The 23,266-nt window shown below is 36.3% G+C and overlaps 2 protein-coding genes across 2 annotated transcripts; both read right to left on the bottom strand.

Annotated features, from left to right (window-relative positions):
- Nucleotides 1–232: 232 nt before the first annotated feature.
- LOC146157513 (pre-mRNA-splicing factor SYF1-like) lies at nt 233–18,738 on the bottom strand. The gene is made up of 21 exons (XM_083386442.1): nt 18,642–18,738; nt 18,255–18,359; nt 17,277–17,444; nt 16,503–16,700; nt 15,398–15,511; nt 14,436–14,621; nt 13,495–13,642; nt 12,605–12,742; nt 11,849–11,982; nt 11,297–11,391; nt 10,296–10,464; nt 8,964–9,077; nt 8,300–8,462; nt 6,083–6,185; nt 5,295–5,370; nt 4,120–4,254; nt 3,915–4,031; nt 3,291–3,339; nt 1,941–2,058; nt 938–1,029; nt 233–350 (listed from the first exon to the last, which is right to left on the bottom strand). The coding sequence occupies exons 1-21, from the start codon at nt 18,663–18,665 to the stop codon at nt 274–276; spliced, it is 2,523 nt and encodes an 840-aa protein (XP_083242568.1). The 5' UTR covers nt 18,666–18,738; the 3' UTR covers nt 233–273.
- An 88-nt stretch (nt 18,739–18,826) lies between these two features.
- On the bottom strand, nt 18,827–20,910 carry LOC146157512 (gamma-tubulin complex component 4-like). The gene has a single exon (XM_083388233.1). It carries the CDS (start codon nt 20,852–20,854, stop codon nt 18,827–18,829), a length of 2,028 nt encoding a protein of 675 aa, XP_083244359.1. The 5' UTR covers nt 20,855–20,910.
- Between the last annotated feature and the right edge of the window lie 2,356 nt (nt 20,911–23,266).

Raw genomic sequence — 23,266 nt, 5'->3', positions numbered from 1 at the left:
ATATAATAAATAAATAGCTATGCAAAACTATAAAAGGCGCAAATGCCTCATTGTTTAAACATGTTTACATTTGTTTTTAAACATATTTACAAAGACTTTCAATAACTAACTTTTACGTAAGCCTTGCTTTTCGCTCGATTTGTTTTTATTTTAAACAAGCCTCCTTTAGTTATATACAGATTTGATCTAATGCTTTCACTATATTTCAGTAGCCAATGAATAAACACATGACTGTATTGCGAAAAATGTATTAACAAATTGGTAGTAGGCGTGTTAAGCTTGTTCAGATTCTGGTTTCATTCCTCCATAAACTTCGTCTGGAACAACTTTCTCTTGGATAACTGGAACAGCTTTAAAATATAAAAAACATTTAGAGTTTTTGAAGTGGATCTGTTGAAAAATTGTAGTTTGTTTGGAAATCTTTTTACAAAGTAGGTGAATAGCGAAAATTTTAAGAATATCTACTATTCCGGTTATGGTAAAAAAACACGAACGCAACAAACGTTCTAACAAATTCGATTTGAAGCCCCATTATTAGTGCACGCAGTCACATTATTAGTGTGACGCCATCGTAAAAACACGAAATACATAAATCGTACTAAAACAGTACCTAGCATTTTAGCAATATGATGAGTTTATGATGAAATTTTCATCAATATGATGAAAATTTTAGGCGAACCGACTCGGGATCGCGAAACATACGGCGTCTTTATGCTGAAAAGATTCCCTTTAAACTCAAATTAACGTTTGTTTTTCAGACGTTTGCGTTGGAGTGATATTAAATAAGGGTTAGGTTCCTTACGTGTTCATCAAAGTAAAATTAAATTGGCAGTCACAATAACCCAATACGAATTGGCCTCAGTAAATGTGTAAGTTCTAGTGACCAAACAAAATCGTGGCCACCAGTGAAAACTTTTGTTTGTATTATTTGTCTCACCTTCGTCGTCATCACTGAGGTCATCAATTTCGATCTCGTCAGGATTTTGTACTTGACTGACATCAGTGATGTCATCGGGTTTCTTGTCGCTTCTGAAAAATAAACAAAAACTTTTAAAGGATTCGTTATAAAGGCCCCATATTTTACCCCGATTGATACGTCACAAACATGAGTGATACTTGTGAACTTTGCAACGAAAAGTTTTTTTTTTAACTTGGCTTGCTGGCACAGATGAAGACAAATGTAAAGCATTGATGTACAACTGGAAGAGAAATGCAATACTTTATCATTTAAGTTTATTTGTATAACTAATAGCATATTGCTTATATATTTTGTCTCACAAACAACGGTTGCAAGTCTTTAACACAATGCAATATAGTGGGAAATTTGTTAAGGGTCGAATCGCATGTACTATATAATCTATGTGTGTGCTGTTTTTAATAGACACTACATCTCCTAAAGGGCTAGATCACCATACACAAGTGTACACCAATGTGTATCAACGTTAAGCTATACGTCGACCTGACAAACAAAATCCCCTTTTTTGGTTAGGCCAGCGGTTCTCAACCAGTGGGCCATGGCTAACTGTTGGGCCCTAAGAACATTTGAGGTGGGCCACAGACCAATTTAAAAAAACTAGATTTGGTTTCATTTGTGTCATTCTATTTAATTTTACAGGAATAATGGCTTAGGGGAGGAATAAAAAAGAAAAGTAAATTTATTGTATAGCCGCAAGTATGTCACAAATGCACGGTTGAATAGATAATCTGTTTTAAAATATGTTCTGTTGTGTTTTGTTCTAAACCTATTTTACAGTTTTTTTCTTTCATAAAACTATTGGGCCACAGAATTTCTTGCAAACGTAAATGGGCCACGAAAGAAAAAAGGTTAAGAACCACTGGGTTAGGCCGTATCTTCAAAATCGAAAAATCGCTCTTCTATTGTAGGACCTATAATTAATCAAACAAAAGAAAAAACTGCCAGCATTAGGCTAACCACCGACCTGACAAACATAATCCCCTGCTTGGGTTTTGTCGTATCTTCAAGTGCCCGAGCCGCCGCTTTTTGCTCGAGAAGCTTCATCCCGTCGTTTTCACCAGGGGCCAAGTCAGACGCAGTGCCTGGAAAAATGTATTAGGTGTTTTTGGGTGGGTTATGTCTGTATTTCAGCAGTTTCGTCTGGTATTGCATAAGGCTTATACAGCATAACTGTGACCGTTGTTTACAATTTAGAAAAAAACGTCACTAACCACCAAGACAGGGCTACGGAGTCGGTTAAAAATAACCCGAGTCCGACTCCGGCCAAAAACTAAACCCGAGTCCGAGTCCCGAGTACGGCTCGGACTCTACAGCCTGTATTTCACCAATTTACGTAACTAAAAAGGTGGATATTTAGCAATCCACTTATAGGGGTGTCGTGTAACTCATCCACCCACAATACATGGTTGGAAAATATCCACCTTATGCTATTCCACCTTTACAATTTTCAGTTGGCGGCCATATCAGTTTTAAAATTCGGTACTGCGCATGCGCATGTCGGACTTGGGACTCGGGTAGTTTTACGAGGTCTTACTCGAGTCCCGAGTCCGACTCCAGCAAAAACAAACCGACTCCTCGAGTCCCAAGTCCCGTGTCCACAGCCCTGATTTGAACTTCTTCAAAAATATTGTTTGAACAACCTGAATTCATGCTTTGCTATAAGCTAACTTACAAAGATGGAAAATTTAAGGTTAAAACTAGAATACATAGCACTTCATTTTTTGTATCATAATTTCCCTATCAGAATTATAATTAGAGCATTTTAGTTTTTCCAAATTAGATTAGAATTAGAATTAGATCGTTTTGAGTTTTTTGAAATTAAATTAGAATTAGAATTACTGAATTGCTAAAATATGAAGTTTCAACTAGAATTTGAACTAGAATCAATTATTTACAAACAATTTAATTTAATCGCAATTTGTTCTTACGTGAATGGTAGTTATGTGTGTGCTAATTTTTATGACTTTTAATGTTTTTTAGACTGTAGAAATTACATAAAACTCGTTCCAACCAAAAAATTATAAATGAAATTCTGTGTTTAAGCTGAGAGACTAAAAATGCCGTTGGAAAAAGTAGCATTTTTGGTAAAATCCGAATTAGATTAGAATTAGAATTAGACCGTTTAAGCCATTCACAATTAGATTAGAATAAGAGCCGCATTTTGCTCTAATTTAATCAATTAGAAAACTAGAATTATCTAGTTGTCCAAGTCTGCAACATTGGTGTATCCCTATTTAAACCTGTTCCGATTAATTCTAAACTACACGATAGGCACTCTCGTTTCATGTTTTATAAAAGTCATGAATAACGTTACCTGTGAGACCACTGGCTGCCACGACCATCTGTGCCGACATGTAGTTGACCTGAAAGCATACAAGATAAGATTAATCAAAGTTGGAAATGCAAATACGTGGTTGGAAAGGAGTCCGGCATACTTTTGATTACACTTTCCCGTTTTTGTGAATGAAATTAATTGATATTACGTGTTTTGTGGCATTTCCAATATTAACACTCGTCGAAATTCGAGGGAAACAACTTCGTATTGAAGTGAAATTAAGATTTGCTGCTGGAGTGATTGTTTTTCCCCTTATTCGAAAATACTTGACTTGGGCGTAAGTTATGTTACAAATGACTTGACTAGGTCATTTCAAAATTACTCGTTTACAACACTGTGAAAAAAGAAAATTCCCAAAAAGTTTGCGGGGATATACAGCTCCTTAAGGCCCGTTTACACTACAGCTGCACTGGGCGTAAAAATCGCTCCAAACGTAATGTGTTTCTATAGCTGCACTGGGCTTGAGTTTAGCAAAGCTTGAAACGCCCGCCACAATATAATTTAAATGCAAATTACGCCCAGTGAAGCTCAGTGTAGTGTAAACGGGCCTTTAACGAGATCGCAATCACACCGAATTGACTCCATTATTTTAAAAGAGTCTACCTTTGTGTTGAAAGTTGCTTGCACGCTTCTTTTAATCCGGAGCATCTCGCGGACCGTGTCCTCGTTGCCATGGGAGATTTCAAACTTCTTCCAAGCCTCCCAAAAGTTGGCGGTCGTCTGAAAAATATTACACGTTTATTTTACGCTGAAATCCCTCGCAAAGATGAAAAAATGTATCAGAACAAACATAAATGACGTGACTTACCCTTGGGTCGCAAATTTGCGAGCAGTGAGCGTAGATTGCTCTTGCTCGGTCGATTTCTCCCAATTTCTTCTCGAGGTCGGCAAAGCGGAGACAGAAATCTCGCGCGTGTTCGTTCGGGAGAACCTCGATCGCTTTCTGTGGATCAAAAATGTACAATTAAAGTATTATAAAAGTAATGTTTATAATACAGGGTTGCAACACAAAAAAATTTTCTTTTTTTTTTGGAAGACATTTAAATTTTTTTTTTTTTTAGGAAAATTATAGGTTCCTAAAATTGGATCACTCGACAAGTTTGAGTATAGTTTAGAAAAAATCAAAAAAGTAGAAATGCCATGGTCATCACCAAATTGTTTTAACAATACTTTTAAAACATATAACTTGAGCTTGACATAAACATTTTTAAAGAACGTTTAAAGATATTTTAACTTTTTTGACAAAAGGAATGTCGATCTTTTTATAAGATGTGAAGGATACTTGACAATTAACAGATTGAGGTTACGTAGGTTGTGCAGCTTTATCGTTAATATCCTGACAAAAAAGCCAACTTTTTTAAGCCCTTAGAAACACGCAAACAAAGGAGCCTTTAAAAGAGGAAGGGAAACTTTCTTGGGCGCCTTTCTACGGTGGGCTTGAAATCTTACAACCAACCAAAATTACATGCGAAAATGCAATGTAAACACGGCCTAGGGTTTCTCTTTTTTCCGGATTTTTTCAAACGGGATTGAAAAAAAGAAAATTCCCGGGAGTCCCAGGATTCCCGGCAAAAAAAATTATACCTGAAATTACGTCCTTATGACGGTTAAAATTATTTTATATTAGCTCTAAAGATTCAATCAAGCTTTATTTTTGTTTTGTTGTCTTGCTTCTGCAATCTTGCAAGATCTTCTCGTATTAAAGTTGGCAGCCTTATTTGTTTTTATAAATTTAATCAAGTTTCTTCGCTGGTAAGTGCAAATCAATCAACTCAGGCAACGACATTAACATGGTTGGTAATATTTTTTTTTCTTTATATCAGTCAAAAACGACAATTTAAGTTTTGCTATGTTGCCGAATAACTGGGATAAAATAAAATATCCAGGGATTCGGGATGGATTCGGGATTGTTAATTCGCAGGAAATCCCGGGAATTTCCCGTCGAAACATTCCAGGAGAGGAACCCTACCGGGCCATTGTTACCTCATAAATGGGTCTTGTGTGCGTCACCCCGTACAATTCTGCCGCTCGCCGAAGATAGATGTTGAAAAGCTCGTGTCTGTCAGAAAAAACAACACATTTTTATTTTACAAACGCTTTAGAGTTCTTGTACAGGGTGCGCCAGAAAAACCTACCACATTTTAAACTTGTACCAAAGTTGTGTAGCAGTCTGACAAAAGGTTGAATTGAAATTTTGCAGCAAAGGATTTGCCATTTGTGGTTCAGGTTTTCGTTTTTATAAGTATAAAATGTTTTGTGCAAACTTTCAAAATGTAAAATGACAAGGACTGGCGAGCACCGTGTAATTATTGTAGAAGATTTCGTTAGAAATGGGGAATCTGTGACTCGAGGACGCCATCTACAGGATGTAATCTTATACATCAAATGGTAACCTTTTGACTTTTGAGATGAATAAATGTTTTGATTGCTTATAAATTTTATCTCTTTTTCCTAGTTTAAAATGTGGTAGGCTTTTCTGCTTCGTACTAACATGCTTAGAGGTACTGGTACTTATTTGCTTGTATTAGTGGTCGAACTTACCTTTGTTCTTTTTTTTTATTATTACGCTGAAACAACAAAATAGAAAGACGGACGAGAAATTAGCACTTATCAAGAAGCGACAGGTTGGGCTAAAGGCCAGCCCACTTAACTTTGTGATTTTTTTTCAGAATTTAAAGCAAAGATATACTTAGAGTGTTTTATAGACTTTATCACTAAAACACGCTTGGAAGCACTTGGACTGATTTGCTTGTATAAGTGGTCGACCTTACTTTTGTTCTGGAAGCACAGATTTTGTGGCGCGCTCGTATACCGCCATCGCGTGGCGAGAAAGACCGTGGTCTTCTTCCAGTTTGGCGTACAACAAATAAAGATCTGGAGAAATATTTTGAGGTTTTGAAAGGTTACTGCCTAATTAATTTACAAATGGAGAATAACTAAGTGGTTTTAAATTTTTTTTTTAATTTTCACGAGGCGGACGCCTTGCAACCTTTTTTTAAGATGGTGCACCCTTGCTATAAACATAATATGAAAGGACAGACTACATTATATAAGGATGTAAAATAAAATAAAAACATCATTTTTATTTTTTAAATGGGTTTAGTAGCTTTGCTTCATTTTTTACAGTTTCGGGTTGGGTTTAGGACTGAAAATTTAAAAAAATCCTAAACCGCTTCACGGTCCCCTCTTTGGACTTTCTGTTATTTTTCTTGACGCTTTATTCTAAACTCGTTAAATTCATATTTTAAGTTGAATATTGCTTACTAAGGATTTGTCAGTTTCATCTATTTTGCTTGTTTCGGATAGTAATGAAGTCGTTTGGTATCGGACAAGGTCGTGATACTTTATGTCCAAAATATCGAGTATCGGCAGTGAATATCGAGTATCGGCAGTGAATATCGAGTATCGGCAGTGAATATCGAGTATCGGCAGTGAATATCGAGTATCGGCAGTGAATATCGAGTATCGGCAGTGAATATCGAGTATCGGCAGTGAATATCGAGTATCGGCAGTGAATATCGATATCGGCAGTGAATATCGAGTATCGGCAGTGAATATCGAGTATCGGCAGTGAATATCGAGTATCGGCAGTGAATATCGAGTATCGGCAGTGAATATCGAGTATCGGCAGTGAATATCGATTATCGGCAATGAATATCGAGTATCGGCAGTGAATATCGAGTATCGGCAGTGAATATCGAGTATCGGCAATGAATATCGAGTATCGGCAGTGAATATCGAGTATCGGCAGTGAATATCGAGTATCGGCAGTGAATATCGAGTATCGGCAGTGAATATCGAGTATCGGCAGTGAATATCGAGTATCGGCAGTGAATATCGATATCGGCAGTGAATATCGAGTATCGGCAGTGAATATCGAGTATCGGCAGTGAATATCGAGTATCGGCAATGAATATCGAGTATCGGCAGTGAATATCGAGTATCGGCAGTGAATATCGAGTATCGGCAGTGAATATCGATATCGGCAGTGAATATCGAGTATCGGCAGTGAATATCGAGTATCGGCAGTGAATATCGAGTATCGGCAGTGAATATCGAGTATCGGCAGTGAATATCGATTATCGGCAGTGAATATCGAGTATCGGCAGTGAATATCGAGTATCGGCAGTGAATATCGAGTATCGGCAGTGAATATCGAGTATCGGCAGTGAATATCGAGTATCGGCAGTGAATATCGAGTATCGGCAGTGAATATCGAGTATCGGCAGTGAATATCGAGTATCGGCAGTGAATATCGAGTATCGGCAGTGAATATCGAGTATCGGCAGTGAATATCGAGTATCGGCAGTGAATATCGATATCGGCAGTGAATATCGAGTATCGGCAGTGAATATCGAGTATCGGCAGTGAATATCGAGTATCGGCAGTGAATATCGAGTATCGGCAGTGAATATCGATTATCGGCAGTGAATATCGAGTATCGGCAGTGAATATCGAGTATCGGCAGTGAATATCGAGTATCGGCAGTGAATATCGAGTATCGGCAGTGAATATCGAGTATCGGCAGTGAATATCGAGTATCGGCAGTGAATATCGAGTATCGGCAGTGAATATCGAGTATCGGCAGTGAATATCGAGTATCGGCAGTGAATATCGAGTATCGGCAGTGAATATCGAGTATCGGCAGTGAATATCGAGTATCGGCAGTGATTTTTTAAGGTGTTTTCTCCAGCGGTTTCCCAAATTTTGGACTTGCAACTTTTTGGTATTTAAATGAAACACTTGCGGTCTCTTAAAACTACTTAGCGGTCACCCAAACCAAACCTTAAAAACCCTGGGTATCGGTATTTTTTGGAGCATAATGCTTGGAGGTTGTAGTAAAGACGATAATAGGAATAACAAAGCCCATACAGAAGTAGAGGTATAGGAAGAGAATGTCAAGTTGTGAGCATTCCTAATAGTTACACAATATAAACAAATAACCTCTACGAGAAATTCATTTAATATCTACCGTATTTTCGACTCACTTTTCGCGAACTTTGCCGGGCATTTGTCGAGTGCTTGTTCGAATAGATCTCTGGCCCTCTCCAACTTCTTGCCACCGTACCTCGCTATGAACTTGGTCAGGTAGGTGTTCCAGATGTCGAACACATTCGGCCACTTGAACAACGCCACCCCCCGTTCGTAAGCCTGGCGGGAAAATAAGTTGTTGTGATTGCATTGAACTGAATTCGTTATAACTGATAGGCTTATTTTTTGAAAAAAAAATGTAAAATTTGAACTAAAAAGTAAAAATTTTAAGATTTTGACCAAAAACTTACTTCTTCCACATTACAAGATTACTTGATATAACCAACGCTTTACTAAATGAAGGACTGTAGTGTTTATACGTGGTATTTTTTTCTGCTGTTTAAACAAGAGCATATTTTTGTTTTCATTTTGATCAACTTTGACAGATTTATATCTAGATCAACGTACAGAGGAGTGGTGAACCATAATAACTAAGTAACTATACATGGGATAATAAATTAGGCGGCTGTAAACAACTTGTATTTAAATAACGTTTTTAGCGAATAAAGAAAAAAAAACTATAGCAGATGTTCAAACGCGGTATATACTCAATATTGTAAAAAAAGTGCTCCCAAAATGTAATGTGAGTAATTATTTTGCCACTTAAGCCAACGTAAGCACCTTGAACGCATCTTCAAAGTAGTTGCTCTCCTCCAAAAACATTCCATAGTTGATGATTATCTGTGGAGTGGCGATTCGCAGATCCAAGATCTTGTCGTATACCGCTTTGCAAGTCTAAAGTGAAAAAAAATTAAATAATAATTAGAACGAGCAGAAATTCACCTTGTTAATGCATCAGTTGTTTAGTTACTAGAAGGAGTAGGTTACCTGATATTACCATTTTTAACCTTTTACTAATAGCCCTGTAGTACAGCACAGTAAATCCACAGTCCACACTGCTGAAGGTCTTCTTTTTTTTTTTGAGGAAAACCCACGATTTGAAAAAATCAATGTCCACGATTTGTATAAATTATGCGAAACCATGAAGAGTTAGTGTATTTTTATCTTAGAGAGTTAAAACTTTTCTTTAAATAAGTGTGGTGCAGCGAAAACCCCTTAAAATGTTATTTGCGTGCGAATAGACCAGCGCTTCTTAACTGGTGCGCCATGGAAGGTTGCCAGGTGGGCCGCAAGCAAAGTAAAAAATATTTTGATATGAAAAACACATATTTTTTACTTTTCTATTCGACTTAGCATATTGATTTTACAACACTTTCAAGATATGCAATTATGAAGCCTAAGTAGTGAAACTATGCGAGCTATTCATGAGAAATACCGATATACCCCAGAATTTCGCGTTCGCTTCGCTCGGCAGGTGTGCAGCCAAGTTATAAAACGTTTCTAGGTGCGCCCTGAAGTAAGAAAGGTTAAACACTGGTATGGACGAAATTTTCACCTTTGCACTTCAAATTAGGAAAACAAAAAAAAAAACAGCGAACAATGACCTTGAAAGTGCCGAAACTCTCTTCAAGGTCAGCAATTTTACCATTTTACTAAAAATATAAAAACAAAAAAACAGCAAACAATGACCTTGAAAGTGCCGAAACTCTCAAGGTCAGCAATTTTACCATTTTACTAAAAATATAAAAAACAAAAAAACAGCGAACAATGACCTTGAAAGTGCCGAAACTCTCTTCAAGGTCAGCAATTTTACCATTTTACTAAAAATATAAAAAACAAAAAAACAGCGAACAATGACCTTGAAAGTGCCGAAACTCTCTTCAAGGTCAGCAATTTTACCATTTTACTAAAAATATAAAAACAAAAAAACAGCAAACAATGACCTTGAAAGTGCCGAAACTCTCAAGGTCAGCAATTTTACCATTTTACTAAAAATATAAAAAACAAAAAAACAGCGAACAATGACCTTGAAAGTGCCGAAACTCTCTTCAAGGTCAGCAATTTTACCATTTTACTAAAAATATAAAAAACAAAAAAACAGCGAACAATGACCTTGAAAGTGCCGAAACTCTCTTCAAGGTCGGCGTACATGGACCAGAGCTTGAGAGAGCGGTAGACCCGGTTCTGTACTGGTTCGGATTGGTCGAAGTAACCGGCCCTTCTTGTGGGGAGGGCGGTGGCGCGCTTCATTATACGCAAAGCCGCCTCGTAGTTCTCGTGTCTGGAAAAGGTTGAAAATGACGTCATAACTTCTGTTCGGCAAAATTAAATAAGTTTACAGGTGCAATTGTAATGATTTTCCAGGAAAATAGGTTGAGCGGTGAAACAGCGGTGGCTAGCTTCATTATACGCAAAGCCGCCTCAAAACATAAATGTAAAAATTTCAAAAAAAAAAATTAAAATAAGGGTTTTCGATAGTCAGAATTTATTTCGAACTGTTTTCACAAAAAAACGTTTTTTACAAAAAGTATCGAGATCCGATGCACTACCAAATGACGTCATAACTTTTGTTCAGCAAACTTGATTAAATTTACAGGTGCGATTGTAATGATTTTCAGGAAACTTGGTCGAAGTTTTGCGTTCGAAAGCAAATTTATCTTGAAATTTCCCTTTAAAATTAAAAAAAAACTCTTACGTGGCTCTTTAAAAACACACGAATGACACACGCACAAATTAATTTCCTTCGGATTGGAACCGATAACACCAGATTATTGGACGAAAACCGATACTACCACTGGATATCGGCTCCTGACAGGTATTATCGGATATTTCTAGTTGAGAGCGCTAAGAAAAGTGCGAACGACTCTTGGATACTTTCTTGATTTAAATAAATTTCGAAACTGCACAATAAAGCGCTCTACAAGCTTCGGAAAGACGGCATTATTTAAGAAAGAACATGGCTATTTATTTTCCTTTGTTTAACGAGAACAATCAAGGTAATAAATAAAGTTCTACAACAAATTTTATATCCGGCATCGCCCGTCCTTACAATTACGCGGCTCTAGGTGAAAAAAAGTTGGCGAACCCTGTTCAAGAAAAATAAACTAACTCACCTGATTTCCAGTTCAGCAAATTCGCACCAAATTGAAGCAAGGTCGTCAACTGACTTGTAGGGAACGGCCGTCGCTTTGCCGAATATAGTGCGAGCCTTAAAAGTAACAAAACTTGCGTCAAATGTTTTAAGCCAGAATTGATCGATTTAAAAAGGCTACATTAAACACTAGACGGGAGGTTACCAGGTTGTTCTAATATTAAAACTAAAAAAAATCAAAACTAAAAAAGTGTTCTTTTATTTAAATAGAAATATTTTTTCTGCACAATGCGTCTAAATAGGGTAAACTTGGTACAAATACTCACGTCATTAACCAAAAAACGTGTCACGCTAACGCTTTACCCGTTTACCAAAGTTGCCACAAAACAATACATTTTAAGAAAAAAAATGTTTTTTTTTATTCCAATGAAAATTAAAAAAAAAAACATTGTAAAAAATCGCTTACAACGTCCGAAAAGGCCAAAAACGGACGAAAGACGAAGTGAGGCCCGAATTAAACGAACATTATTTAAAAAGTTTGCCTAAAAATGTGCAAGGTTCGAGGAGCACTCACGTCGTCAATTTGGTCGTTTTCCTCGTAGAACTTAGCGAATGCCACCCACAATGTGTGCATCTTGCCCACACACTGTGCCACATCCACCGTTTGAATTGCCTCGGTGTAAGTGTTAATTACCTCGCGAGGCTGGTCTGAAAATTTATTTTTGCAATTTTTAAAAATATGGACAAAAACAGCCAGCACTAACCTAAGAATTTATCTGCCATTTTGGCAGCATCACACAGCCATACATATAATAAATATATATATATATATAGAAACCTTTGCAAAATTTAGAAATAAATATAACTTAAATTGGCACATGCTAACCTTAAGAGACCGTAAAAAACGGCATTTTTTATTTGCATTTTTTTGGCTTTATATGGAAAGAGTGGGAAGTCATATAATATCGCAATTCGCAAATATATCGGATCGGAGCCGATACCCGATGCCAAGTGGTAATATCGGTACTCGTCCGATACTAGACTACTGGTATCGGTACTCGTCCGATACCAAATTACTGTGCATTACGTTTTGCGATACGACGTTGAGTTTCAAACATTTGAAGGTAAATTTCTGACAAAACATTACAATAAAAAACGAATATAAATAGGCTTCTAAAGGAAAATATCCTTACAATCACTATCTTAGCACATAACGAGTTCTCTATATTTGACCATTTGCAATGATCGCTGTACATTTTGGCCAAAATAAAAGGTATGGGTTTAGGAATAAAATTTCAAGTATACGAGATTCCTGGTAATCAGCGCGTACCTTTATAAAGCTCAACCCTCTTAAGCCACTCATGTACGTTGTGTGGGTTCTGTCGGAGCAGGACGCTGTTTAGTAGCAGAGGTCGTCGGTCCATTAAGTCCTCGAAGCGAGCCAAGCGTAGTTCGATGTCAACGTCGTCTGCAAAGTGTTAAGAGCGCTGTTGTAAAGACTGGACAAAATGTGTACAAAAGGTCCTGTTTTTTAAGGTTAAACCTCCTGGACTTGAAATCCATATAAAAGCCCATACTAAAGTAGGAAGACGTAATAAGAATATCAAAGCCCATACAGAAGTATGTATCATTTTGAACATTTCGAATAACTCTTTAATTATTTTTGATAAACATCTTGGTGTTGAAAATGAATAAAGATCTATTCGAAACGTTCAAAATGATACCTACTTCTGTATGGGCTTTGATATTCGTATTACATCTTACTACAACCTCCAACCATTATGCCCGAAGTAGGAAGAGTTTTCTAAACGTTTTGAATAATCATGTTAACCTTTTCTCTTTTAAATTGATTGCGAATCTAAGCAATTTCTAAAAACCGTGATACACAACCCGGGCTAGGTTGCAATAGACAGCGAGTGCAATGAAAATTCCCGAAAAAATAAGACAGCAACATTTTTAAAATGTAAAATTTGATAAGCTCTTTTTAATTTTATTTAAACAACATTGTTGCATTAAACTTTAGAGTTTACTTTTTTGTCGATTGTCGATGTTTTGCAAAAAAACAATTAGTTAGGGTCAATCGAAAAAAAAGTATAAGTTGAACCCTTAATATAATTTAAAAAAGGGCTCTGAAAAAAACATTTTTCTTACCTTCTTTTGTTTGGCTGGAACCAACCTATTATAGGTATTTAAAATATATTACATTAACATTTTTTTCACCTTCTTGCGTTTGATTGGATCCTTCAGCCATCTGATCCATCTTCGAGCTGATGACCGACTCTTCAAACTGGGCGTAAGCGTCGAATATTTGGGTGAAGTCCCGAACAGTGGTCACCGTTTCAAGGGATTCTTCGTAGATATCTCGCGCCTTACAACACAGGGTAGGAGTGGTTAGGAATTGTCCGTTTTACAGAAAACACTCATACACACACATGCATTTACAGCCATCTTGGTTGATTGTAGCATTTGTCTTATTCAAAAACTGAAAACAAGTCGCACTTTTGACAGATTGTATTATTACATGTATACAACTGTTGTCTTAAGAATTTGTATGCCGACCAACGATAACGACACACGTATATTGTACTACACTGGAAGCCATGGCAGAATACTAAAAAGACAAGGCCAGAATAAATTTTGTGATGAATATGTCACCAAATCACAATCTGTTGGCTTTGGTTGGCTTAACCTGAAAAAGGAAATATCATTTGACCACCAGTCAACACATCAATAGATAAAAATCGTTCTTCTGGTGTAAAGGAAGGTACTATCCGACGTTTCGGCAGCAGATACCTGCTGACCCTAGCGAGGTAACTAGTCAAGACGAAAAATAAGTGATCCAGCTTTGTAGAAATAGCGGAATAAAAAGACTAAAGATAAACGATAAACCTTTGCTGCCGAAACGTCGTTAAAAACTTCGCTTTTACCAGAAGAGAGATTTTTATGTATTGATAAAAATGGGAATCCTGCACAAGCCTCTGATTTTCTCACCTTGTGATGCCAAAATTTTAGCGGCTTAGGGAGGTCATGAGTTCGAGCCTCAACGCAGGATAGTTGTTTGTCTAGCCTTCATTGCTTAGTTTTTTATCAACTCGCTTCCATCTGAGCCTGTTTAGCTCAGTTGGCAGAGAAACAGTTCTGGTGTGGCCAGAGGTTCTCACCCTTTCAAAAAGTCCGCTTCTGGTGAAGTAATCCGCAAGTGAGCACCAGAGTTGACCAAGTTGGTCGGTAAACCGCTTCAGCCCTCCCCTAATGATCGCCTCCACATTGAGCGAATGCACTTTGTCCGGGTTCTTTGAGATCAACTGACACAACTCGTGCCATAAAGCGTGCTTTGATTTTCCCCTCTGCAATTAAAAAAACAATACTTTGCATTTAAATAAGAAAAAAAATTTAAACTTATATAATAGAAGTAAGCTATTGCTGCCAGGCATAATATATAACGGAGTGTTGCTCTTCCAGCAATATTATATAATAGATCGACGTTTCGACGTGCTATACAGAACGTCTTCATCAGGATACTGACGTATCATGTAAAACAGATTCCTTATAAATCGACAAACAATAATAAAATAGAAAATATAAAAATATCAAAGCCCACACAGAAGTAGGTATCATTCTGAACGTCTTGAATAAATCCTTAAACTCTTTATTGAAGAGTAATTCGAAACGGTCAAAATGCAACCTACTTCTGTTCAGGCTTTGATATTTTTACTACGTCTTACTCCAACCATTATGCTCCAAAGAACTAGAAATGTTTATCGTTGTTGTTAGAATAAAAAGACCCCAATAAACCGAACGGTTATGTTAAATAGCACTGCGAATAGTTTAGTAAAAAAAATCTTATATTCAAGCATTTTTGCATTTTTTTTTTCGATTTTGAACTGCAGGGAAAATTCTTCTTAGATGAAATGCTTACTCTCTCAAAAACGGGTACTCGTTTGAAAAGGTAAGAATAACAGATTGAAAAGCACTAGTGAAATACAAGTGTTAAACTTGTGGCTTTAGTGATTTCAGCTAGATGCCGTTATTGCAAATGCCATGGAATTCGGAGATGTTAGATCATGAAAACTGCAGCATTGGTATTCAAATATTTGTATTTTACACAGTAATGGTGTCTCACCTTTGATAGAAAGTGTTCGTCGTTGACGATGTCTGCAAGTTTCTGGCAAGCTTCGTCCAAACGGTCGATGGAGATCAAGTAATCAACATATGCTTCGGCATCTTCAGGTAGAAGCTGTGAATGTAAAAGCACATTAGGAAATCACTTCGATTAAATCTGTAATATTGCAAAAACATAAATAGCCCGGACTCAAAGCAAATCCAGTTTTAAATATAGCTTAGAAAAAGATAAATGAGAAAAAACACCATAGAACAGTCTACAATATTTATAAAAAACATATCTGTTTACACAAAAGTGCAGGCAATAACGGGAATATACAACGGCGCAGACATTCAAAGGAATGCTATGTTATAGCTGGTTTGTTAAAACATATTTCATAAAGTTTCTACTAGCGATGTTCAATATTTGACATATTTTGATCCAAAAGTATTGCTTTTTGATCTGATATTAAATGGAGTCTCTACGGTGTCCAAAAAGCTAAATAGATAAAATTCAATTCTTCAGTTGTTATTGTTAACATACATGTTTGGATAAATTTACATTTTAGAACGGTTGCATTAAATCGCATACCATGGCTGAAATTTCTCTATTAATTTAGTATCAAATCGGCATTATACATAACTTGCATAAGAAGAGTACTGATACCACCACTTGGTCAATATAATTATTATAAATCACCTAAAGCATTAATATAATCACCTTAAGCATTAAGTTGTAGTAAGACGTAATTAAGAATATCATAGAGCCCATACAGAAGCTGGTATGATTTTGAACGTTTCGAATAACTCTTTATTCATTTTTTCAACACATGAATAAAGAGTAATTCAAAACGTTCAAAATGCTTCCTACTTCTGTATGGGCTTTGATATTCTTATTACGTCTTAATACAACCTCCAACCATCTTGCCCCTATGACTAGTCATTGTCGAGAGTTTAAATTCTGAGGGTCGTGAGTTCGAATTCCGAAGGTCGTAAGCCATGTACATAGCTATGTTGAAAATGAATAAAAAGGTATTCGAATCGTTTAAATGACATCTACTTCTGTATGGGCTTTGATATTCTTATTATTACGTCTTACTAGAACCTCCAGCCATTATTCTACAAACCTTAAGCATTCTTCTAAATACACGAACGGCTGTCTCATGCACAGGATGCTGTTTGACGAATGCGATATAGAGTGGCCAGATGCGGTGATGTTGTGTGATGGGAAGTGCCCGCAGCGCTCGATCGAAAGTCCTCCGGGTCCTTGTGATCTTCCTCTGCTCCACCAGGAACTTACAGTAGTCGATCCAAATCCGGGGCATCTGGGGAAAAAGTTTTTGTTGTTTTTAAGTTGTGGTTGTCTTAGTTTAAACAACGATATAAAGCATGTTTTTAGGTCATTGATTGTCTTTTCTGGTAACGTACTTCCTACTGCACCGCACCACCTGGATTTGAAAGAAACAACTTTGATTAAACTTTATATGTTTATTAAAAAAATATAACAAAAAATAAGATAAAAACCTTTACTCACAAGTCACAAGGCTAGTTAAATTTAAAACTGACTGGTTTAAGTTACAAATATACTCTTACATATATTGAAAAAAAAAAAAAGTGTTCAAAATGTAACAAACTGGCAGTTGAGGGTTAAATTAAAAAAAATCTGTAGTCAGCATTCAGCAAGTTATAGAAAACACTGTTAAAACCTGTTTTAAGAAAAGGTAAAAACCTTGTTCAAAAAAGATAATTAAAGGTAAATTTGAACTCTATTCAAAGACTTGTTAAAACTTAACAAACTTTATACTAAAAAGAAAGACATAAAAGTGAAGACAAATATCACTATTTAAAAGTTTTCATTTGCTCGATCAAAAGTTATTATTTTTCTACAAATCTTAAACTACCTTGTGCATGAATACGAGTGCCCTTTCGTGAGCGTTGTTGACATCTTCAAACAGTGGGTTGTTAATGCATTTTCCCTTCACTTGGTTCCTCCTAACACGTAGATAGCTGTACCAAAGCTTATAGCTACCGGGCAGTTCTTTCACTGCTCGCTCGTAAACCATGTTGATCTGGGGGCGGGAATGTATGTTAGGATAGAGTTAAATAAATTGTTTGATGAAACTTGATTTGTTCAATTTATGAGTATCTTCAACATTAAAAAAATAAGATTTTAGGATTTACTATTGTACATCTATTAAGTCATTCTCAAACTGTCGTCCATGACCTGTACAAGGTTTATCGCACAACTCTAGTTGTAATACACAAAATCAGTCATTTTATGAGGTGGTTTTAAGATGAGGGATACTTTTCATTTGCCTAAAATTGCATTGTCTGTTGCTTAACTCGCCATGTGAATTCTACAGACCTTATCTAAATTTAATTTAAACAACAAATCAGCCTATAAAAGGTTTTCTATAGCCCAGCAAAACATACTTTAAGTTAATAATTTGGCACTTGGCAGCTTGTGTATCATAAGTATATAGTTGGTATGCCAAATGATATGGATGATTAATATTTATGTTTTGTACTTTAAAATTAATAGGGCAACAATTATCTTAAAGAAGCCAATGTTTGACAATCACTTGCCTGAATACTTTCTGTGCTGAAGTTGGGACAAATCAGACATGATTAGACAAAAAAAAAAAACTTTTACATTTTTCATAGAAAAAAGCTCACAAAACAATCAATTTAAAAATTAGTTTTACAAAAAATTACTCCTACATGCTTAGCGAAAATGAAACAACTAATGTAACAAAATTTTACAAAGTAACTGTGCATATCACACTCATTTTGAAACCATTTTATCCAATGGATTGGGCATTGTGGTGAATTAGCCAATAATAAAAGTATATGACAGTGATTTTGAAAGGTAAACTAACTTGATTTGGTGGAGAGCCCTCCTTGTGTTCAATATACCTCAGCCAGCATTTCACCGAATATGGATTCCGGAGAATTTCCTCTTCGTAAGGTAAATCATGTTCCTCCTGCAAATATTAGCATATATTTGTTGACTGTTAACTTTAAGCAAACATTATCAATCTTTTATTGGGAATCAACTGATGAAACATTTAAGGAATAATATGAAATAGTAAATGTTTCGCACTAAAAATTAAGTCCAATTAAATATTAATCAAATACAAATACATACATTAATGACATTATAAATATCATTACGAAACTGATGCTAGCTAACTTAGCTTTGGGATAGTCAGTTCACATTATAAAAACACATGTGCATATTTGTTAAGTAAATGAATTAAACTTACAATAATTAGATTCTGATCCGGCATCCTTTAATCTATGATCAGTAATCAGCAGTTTACAATTTCCAATAACTAACTATATTTATATATAATTATTTTTCTAAAAAAATACACATACATATTGTGGTAAATAAATTTCTATTATTTAGTAGAAAATATTGTTTGACAATAAACAAAAACCGAAACATCTAAAAGGTTATTGGTTTTGTTTCATTTGACTTTAAAATAAGCTTGGAATAGTAGCGATTGTAATCCAACCGTAGAGTAAGCTGCGATATGTGCGGGTTACACTGGTGCGTTGAAACACCAGTCAAAAAATGAAAGAAAACCAGGGTCTTTTTGTAGTACAAGTCCCAAATTTCAGCAATTTGATCGTTGAACGTCGACTTTGCAATGACCAGTGACGAAGTTTGGACGACGTCACAAAATTTCTGGCAGATGTCAAGAATCTCCATCAGGTTTTTGCAGACGGTATTGGACAGGATGAAGCTCTGCGCCAGAAGCGAATGGATGAAGTTGTCATGAGCCGCAATGATGGACTCAAAATCCTGCTGGGCATCGTTGGTGCTGCGGATTTTTTCCAGCATGTTTGTGAAGTGCGATTCAAGCACATCGGCCAACAAATAGTACTGTAAGTTATCTATGAAAATCTGCATGTAATTTCTGCATCTCCATTGGAGCCTATCTGCAGGAGTATCTTTAGGTAGCGAGTACCTATCGCAATCGATGTCCGCATCCTGTTTAAATCGCATCTGTATGGACCAGATTTTCTGCAGTGCTGATTGGGTGCGCTTTACACGGAGCAAAAAACGAAACAGCTGGTTGTATTTCTCCAAAAGAGCAGGCTTAAAAATGGTGTGTAACGGCCACTTTGCTTTAAACGTCATTCCAAGGCGCGACCATCCATCATCTATAGTGTTAATATTGACAAACGGACCTGATTGATCAATGGTTGAAGTTTTGCTAATAGTGAGCTGAAACAGCTGAAATGGAAGTTCATCTTCCATTTGGACTTTAGCCGCGGATCGTACAAATGCCTGCTGCACGTCATGTTCCGTCACCCTGGAAGGAGGGCTTTTTAGAAGCTGACCAGCCTCTTCTATAAAGGCGAGGAAGAGCTCTCCCCGACCGAGTAGAAAAAAGTCCTTGAGCATGTAGAGATGCGAAACAAGCTGCGCTCGTTCTACGCATAAAAGCCACAGTTCTTTGGCAACGGCGGATCGGATTTTGTCAATGCAGACGTCAAAGTCTTCAATCACAAATTCTCTGGCACGCTGGAGTTTCTGCAAGTCGCCCATGAATTCTCTCTCTTTGTCGTGGAGCACGCCTTCCATCGCCAGCGAAAAGTCGGCAGTTTTGACATCGACTAGCTGCTTGTTGGCGACCGGGTCGGCGCCGAATTGCCCCTGATTGTCTACCTCAAAAAGATGAAGTGATGTGCCGACGAAACAAATCACGCTGGCCACTCGGTTAGGAATGTAAGAGGGTAACATGTCAAGCCGAACATGGAAGTCATCTCCAATTCCATTACCACCAGACCTACTCAAAGCCTCTTCTGATTTGGAAGCATTTTCCGCTTCTTCGTTGCGTATGTCCTTGATAAAAAACTCCTTGTGTCTGTCGATAAGTAAACCGTGCAAAAGCCATGCCGAAAGCTGATTGTACATCACTAAGTGACATTGTTGTAGGATCGTAAGCAAGCTGTCGCGAACGTGGGCGTTTCCGCTACGAGTTGCCTTGAAAACTACATCCAAAATCTGGCATCCGTGAGCCCGACGCGAACGTATGGTCATGATCACTTCGTGAATGACGTCAAAGAGCACATGGTAGTGGTCGGTCTCGTGCTGTATGTACAGCAAAGAAAGATGCTCGTCTTTTAAAATTTCCTTTTCAATGGCGAGAAGATTTCTCCGGTACTCTGACAAAACTGTTTCTAATCCGCAGCAGAACGATTTCAAGTAGCACCCCGGTTTTAGTCCTTCGCTCGAAACCACGTCGTCTTCAATTCCAGGCGAATAAACAGTGGACATGTGGGCAGCCATGAACTTTTGGAAGTACAGATACCTCGTGGCCAAATGGAGCAGTCTGTTGAGGGCTGCCTCTTCACTCGGAGATATGTGCGTAAGTCCGGGGATCACTTCAACTTTTCCCATTGCCATTTCCTTGAAAACGCTGCCAGGATTGCCACTTAAGGCATAGATCAAGTCATGCAACATTTTTTTTGTTTTAACGCAATTTATTGAAAAAATAAGATTTATCTAGATACCTTATTACTTATTAGATACCTTATTTAAAGAAATATTTTATAAGGTAATGCATATAGTTAATATAATTACAGCCTATTATAGCACTCAGCAACAATATATGGCGCTCTTTCACTCATGTACATGAAAAGTTATGCAAAAAACAAAACAAAATAATACCGCATACCACAACGCATATTGTTTGGGTTAGGGTGCGGTTAGCGTTTGGGTGAGGGTGGGTCAAGTAATATTATGTTTATTATTAATAATAACTTGACCCATCCTCAACCAAACGCTAACCCGCACCCTAACCCAAACAATATGCGTTGTGGTATGCGCCATTTGAAGAAAGTTTTTTTTTTATTAATTTTCATGTACATAAGTGAAAGAGCGCCCAATATATATATATATATATATATATATATTATATACATATACATATATATATATGTATAACCAAATTGAATGTAAAATAATAAAATCAATAGAGTAAAATTAAGGCGCTCTTTCACTATTGTACGTAAAAATTAATAAAAAAAAATTTTCTTCAAATGACGCCTACCACAACACATATTGTTTGGGTTAGGGTGGGTCAAGTTATTATTAATAATAAACATAATATTACTTGACCCACCCTCACTCACCCAAACGCTAACCCGCACCCTAACCCAAACAATATGCGTTATGGTATGCGGTATTATTATTATTATTTTTTGCATAACTTTTCACGTACAATAGTGAAAGAGCGCCAAAATTAATCCTTCTTTAAATCAAAAGCAACATCTAAACCTGTTTAAAGGTTCCATTATTAATGATGTGTTTAGCTATTCAACAAAGAATTAGATATATTTTTTTAAATAACCACATGATTTTGATGGTACAATTAACACAACGAAATAAAACTATTCCTTTAGGTAAAGTTTTAAAAGATCCTTTATTTTTCTATCCACAGTAGATTATTTTTTTTTGTTAAATTTGGCGCTGGTCTATAATACTTCTACAACGCACAGTACGGTACTATTTGTGTAAGCGTTTGGGCAAGTCAAGTATTGCTATTAAATATAAATAAAATTTTACTTGACCCTCCCACATCCAAATGCTAACCTACACCTTAATCCAAATAACGGAGACATTTATAGATTTTTGTTTTTACATCTCTATTTAGCAGCACTTGTTTTAGGATATTTTTCTGTGAACATGGCTACGAAGTAAGGATGATAAAAGGTATAGCACTCATTTAAATAAAGAACATGACAATATTTTCTTTAACGAGATATGTTTCCTAATGACAGCTAACTTAAAACGACAACTTTACGTTAAAACTTTGTTTTTTTTTCGCGCCGGTTGGTTAAGCATGGACCGGTAAGTTTGTGGACGCAAAATCACTTTACGGATGGAAATTAGCTGAATATCAATAAAATTGGAAAAAATTCTCCCCTATTATCTATGTTTTTGCTTATGAATTGTGATTAATTTTTTCTAAACTTATGAAATCGTTTTTATTCGCATAAAGTGAAGGAAAAACGACAACTTTACGTTAAAACTTTGTTTTTGTTTCGCGCCGGTTAGTTAAACATGGACCGGTAAGTTTGTGGACACAAAATCCCTTCACGGATTACGGAATAAATTTAGCGGAAACCAACTAATATACAAATAAAGGTAGTCTTTAAAAAAATTGAAGAAAATCATTTTTTTTATGCCACATAATAAGCAATAACAAAACTAAATCTTAGTTGACCGTGATCACGGCTAATAGTTTTCTGTAAGTAGGTATATTCTACAGGTTTGACCAGTGACTAAATAGAACCTATATATATTATTATATAGGCACAGGCCCCAAAGTTATGTTACATAAGGGCCCCAGTGAACTATTCGGAATATGGTATGTGGTATATGTATGTATGCATAAAAAATATGTTTTTTTATCGAACGTCACTAGAATAGTTTACATCTTTACTCATTTAACGATCGTTGTGTGTAAACTTATTTTCTCCTAACGCTAGGGACGTAAGGCAAAAAGGTACGATAATTTTTAAGTTTCAAACTGGCACGTTTCAAAGTAGAATTTTAGAGGTAGGTATTCAAACATGACGTAATAATATATGTCATAGGCTAGCCATATGACGTCACAGAACTTGTAGCTTAAAGAAGCTATATTTGCAATGCGCAATTCAAAGCTAATGTCAGTGCAGTGTTGGTTAATGTTGGTCCACAAACGGCAAATTTTTGTCCTTAAAGAGATCGGTAACGCACTTAGAAAACAATCTTTGTAATAAATTACTTACAGACCCCTTAGAAGCAAATCTTGCCGTATTAAACTTGATCATAAATTACCTTAACCAGAGAAACAATAAAATAATTTATTTGAGTACGGTAGTTCCAAAT

The sequence above is a fragment of the Ascidiella aspersa genome, chromosome 4 (genome assembly GCF_963924565.1).
Source record: "Ascidiella aspersa chromosome 4, kaAscAspe10.2, whole genome shotgun sequence".
In the NCBI taxonomy this organism is placed as follows: Eukaryota; Metazoa; Chordata; class Ascidiacea; order Phlebobranchia; family Ascidiidae; genus Ascidiella; species Ascidiella aspersa.
This window is presented reverse-complemented; position numbering and strand designations above follow the sequence as displayed.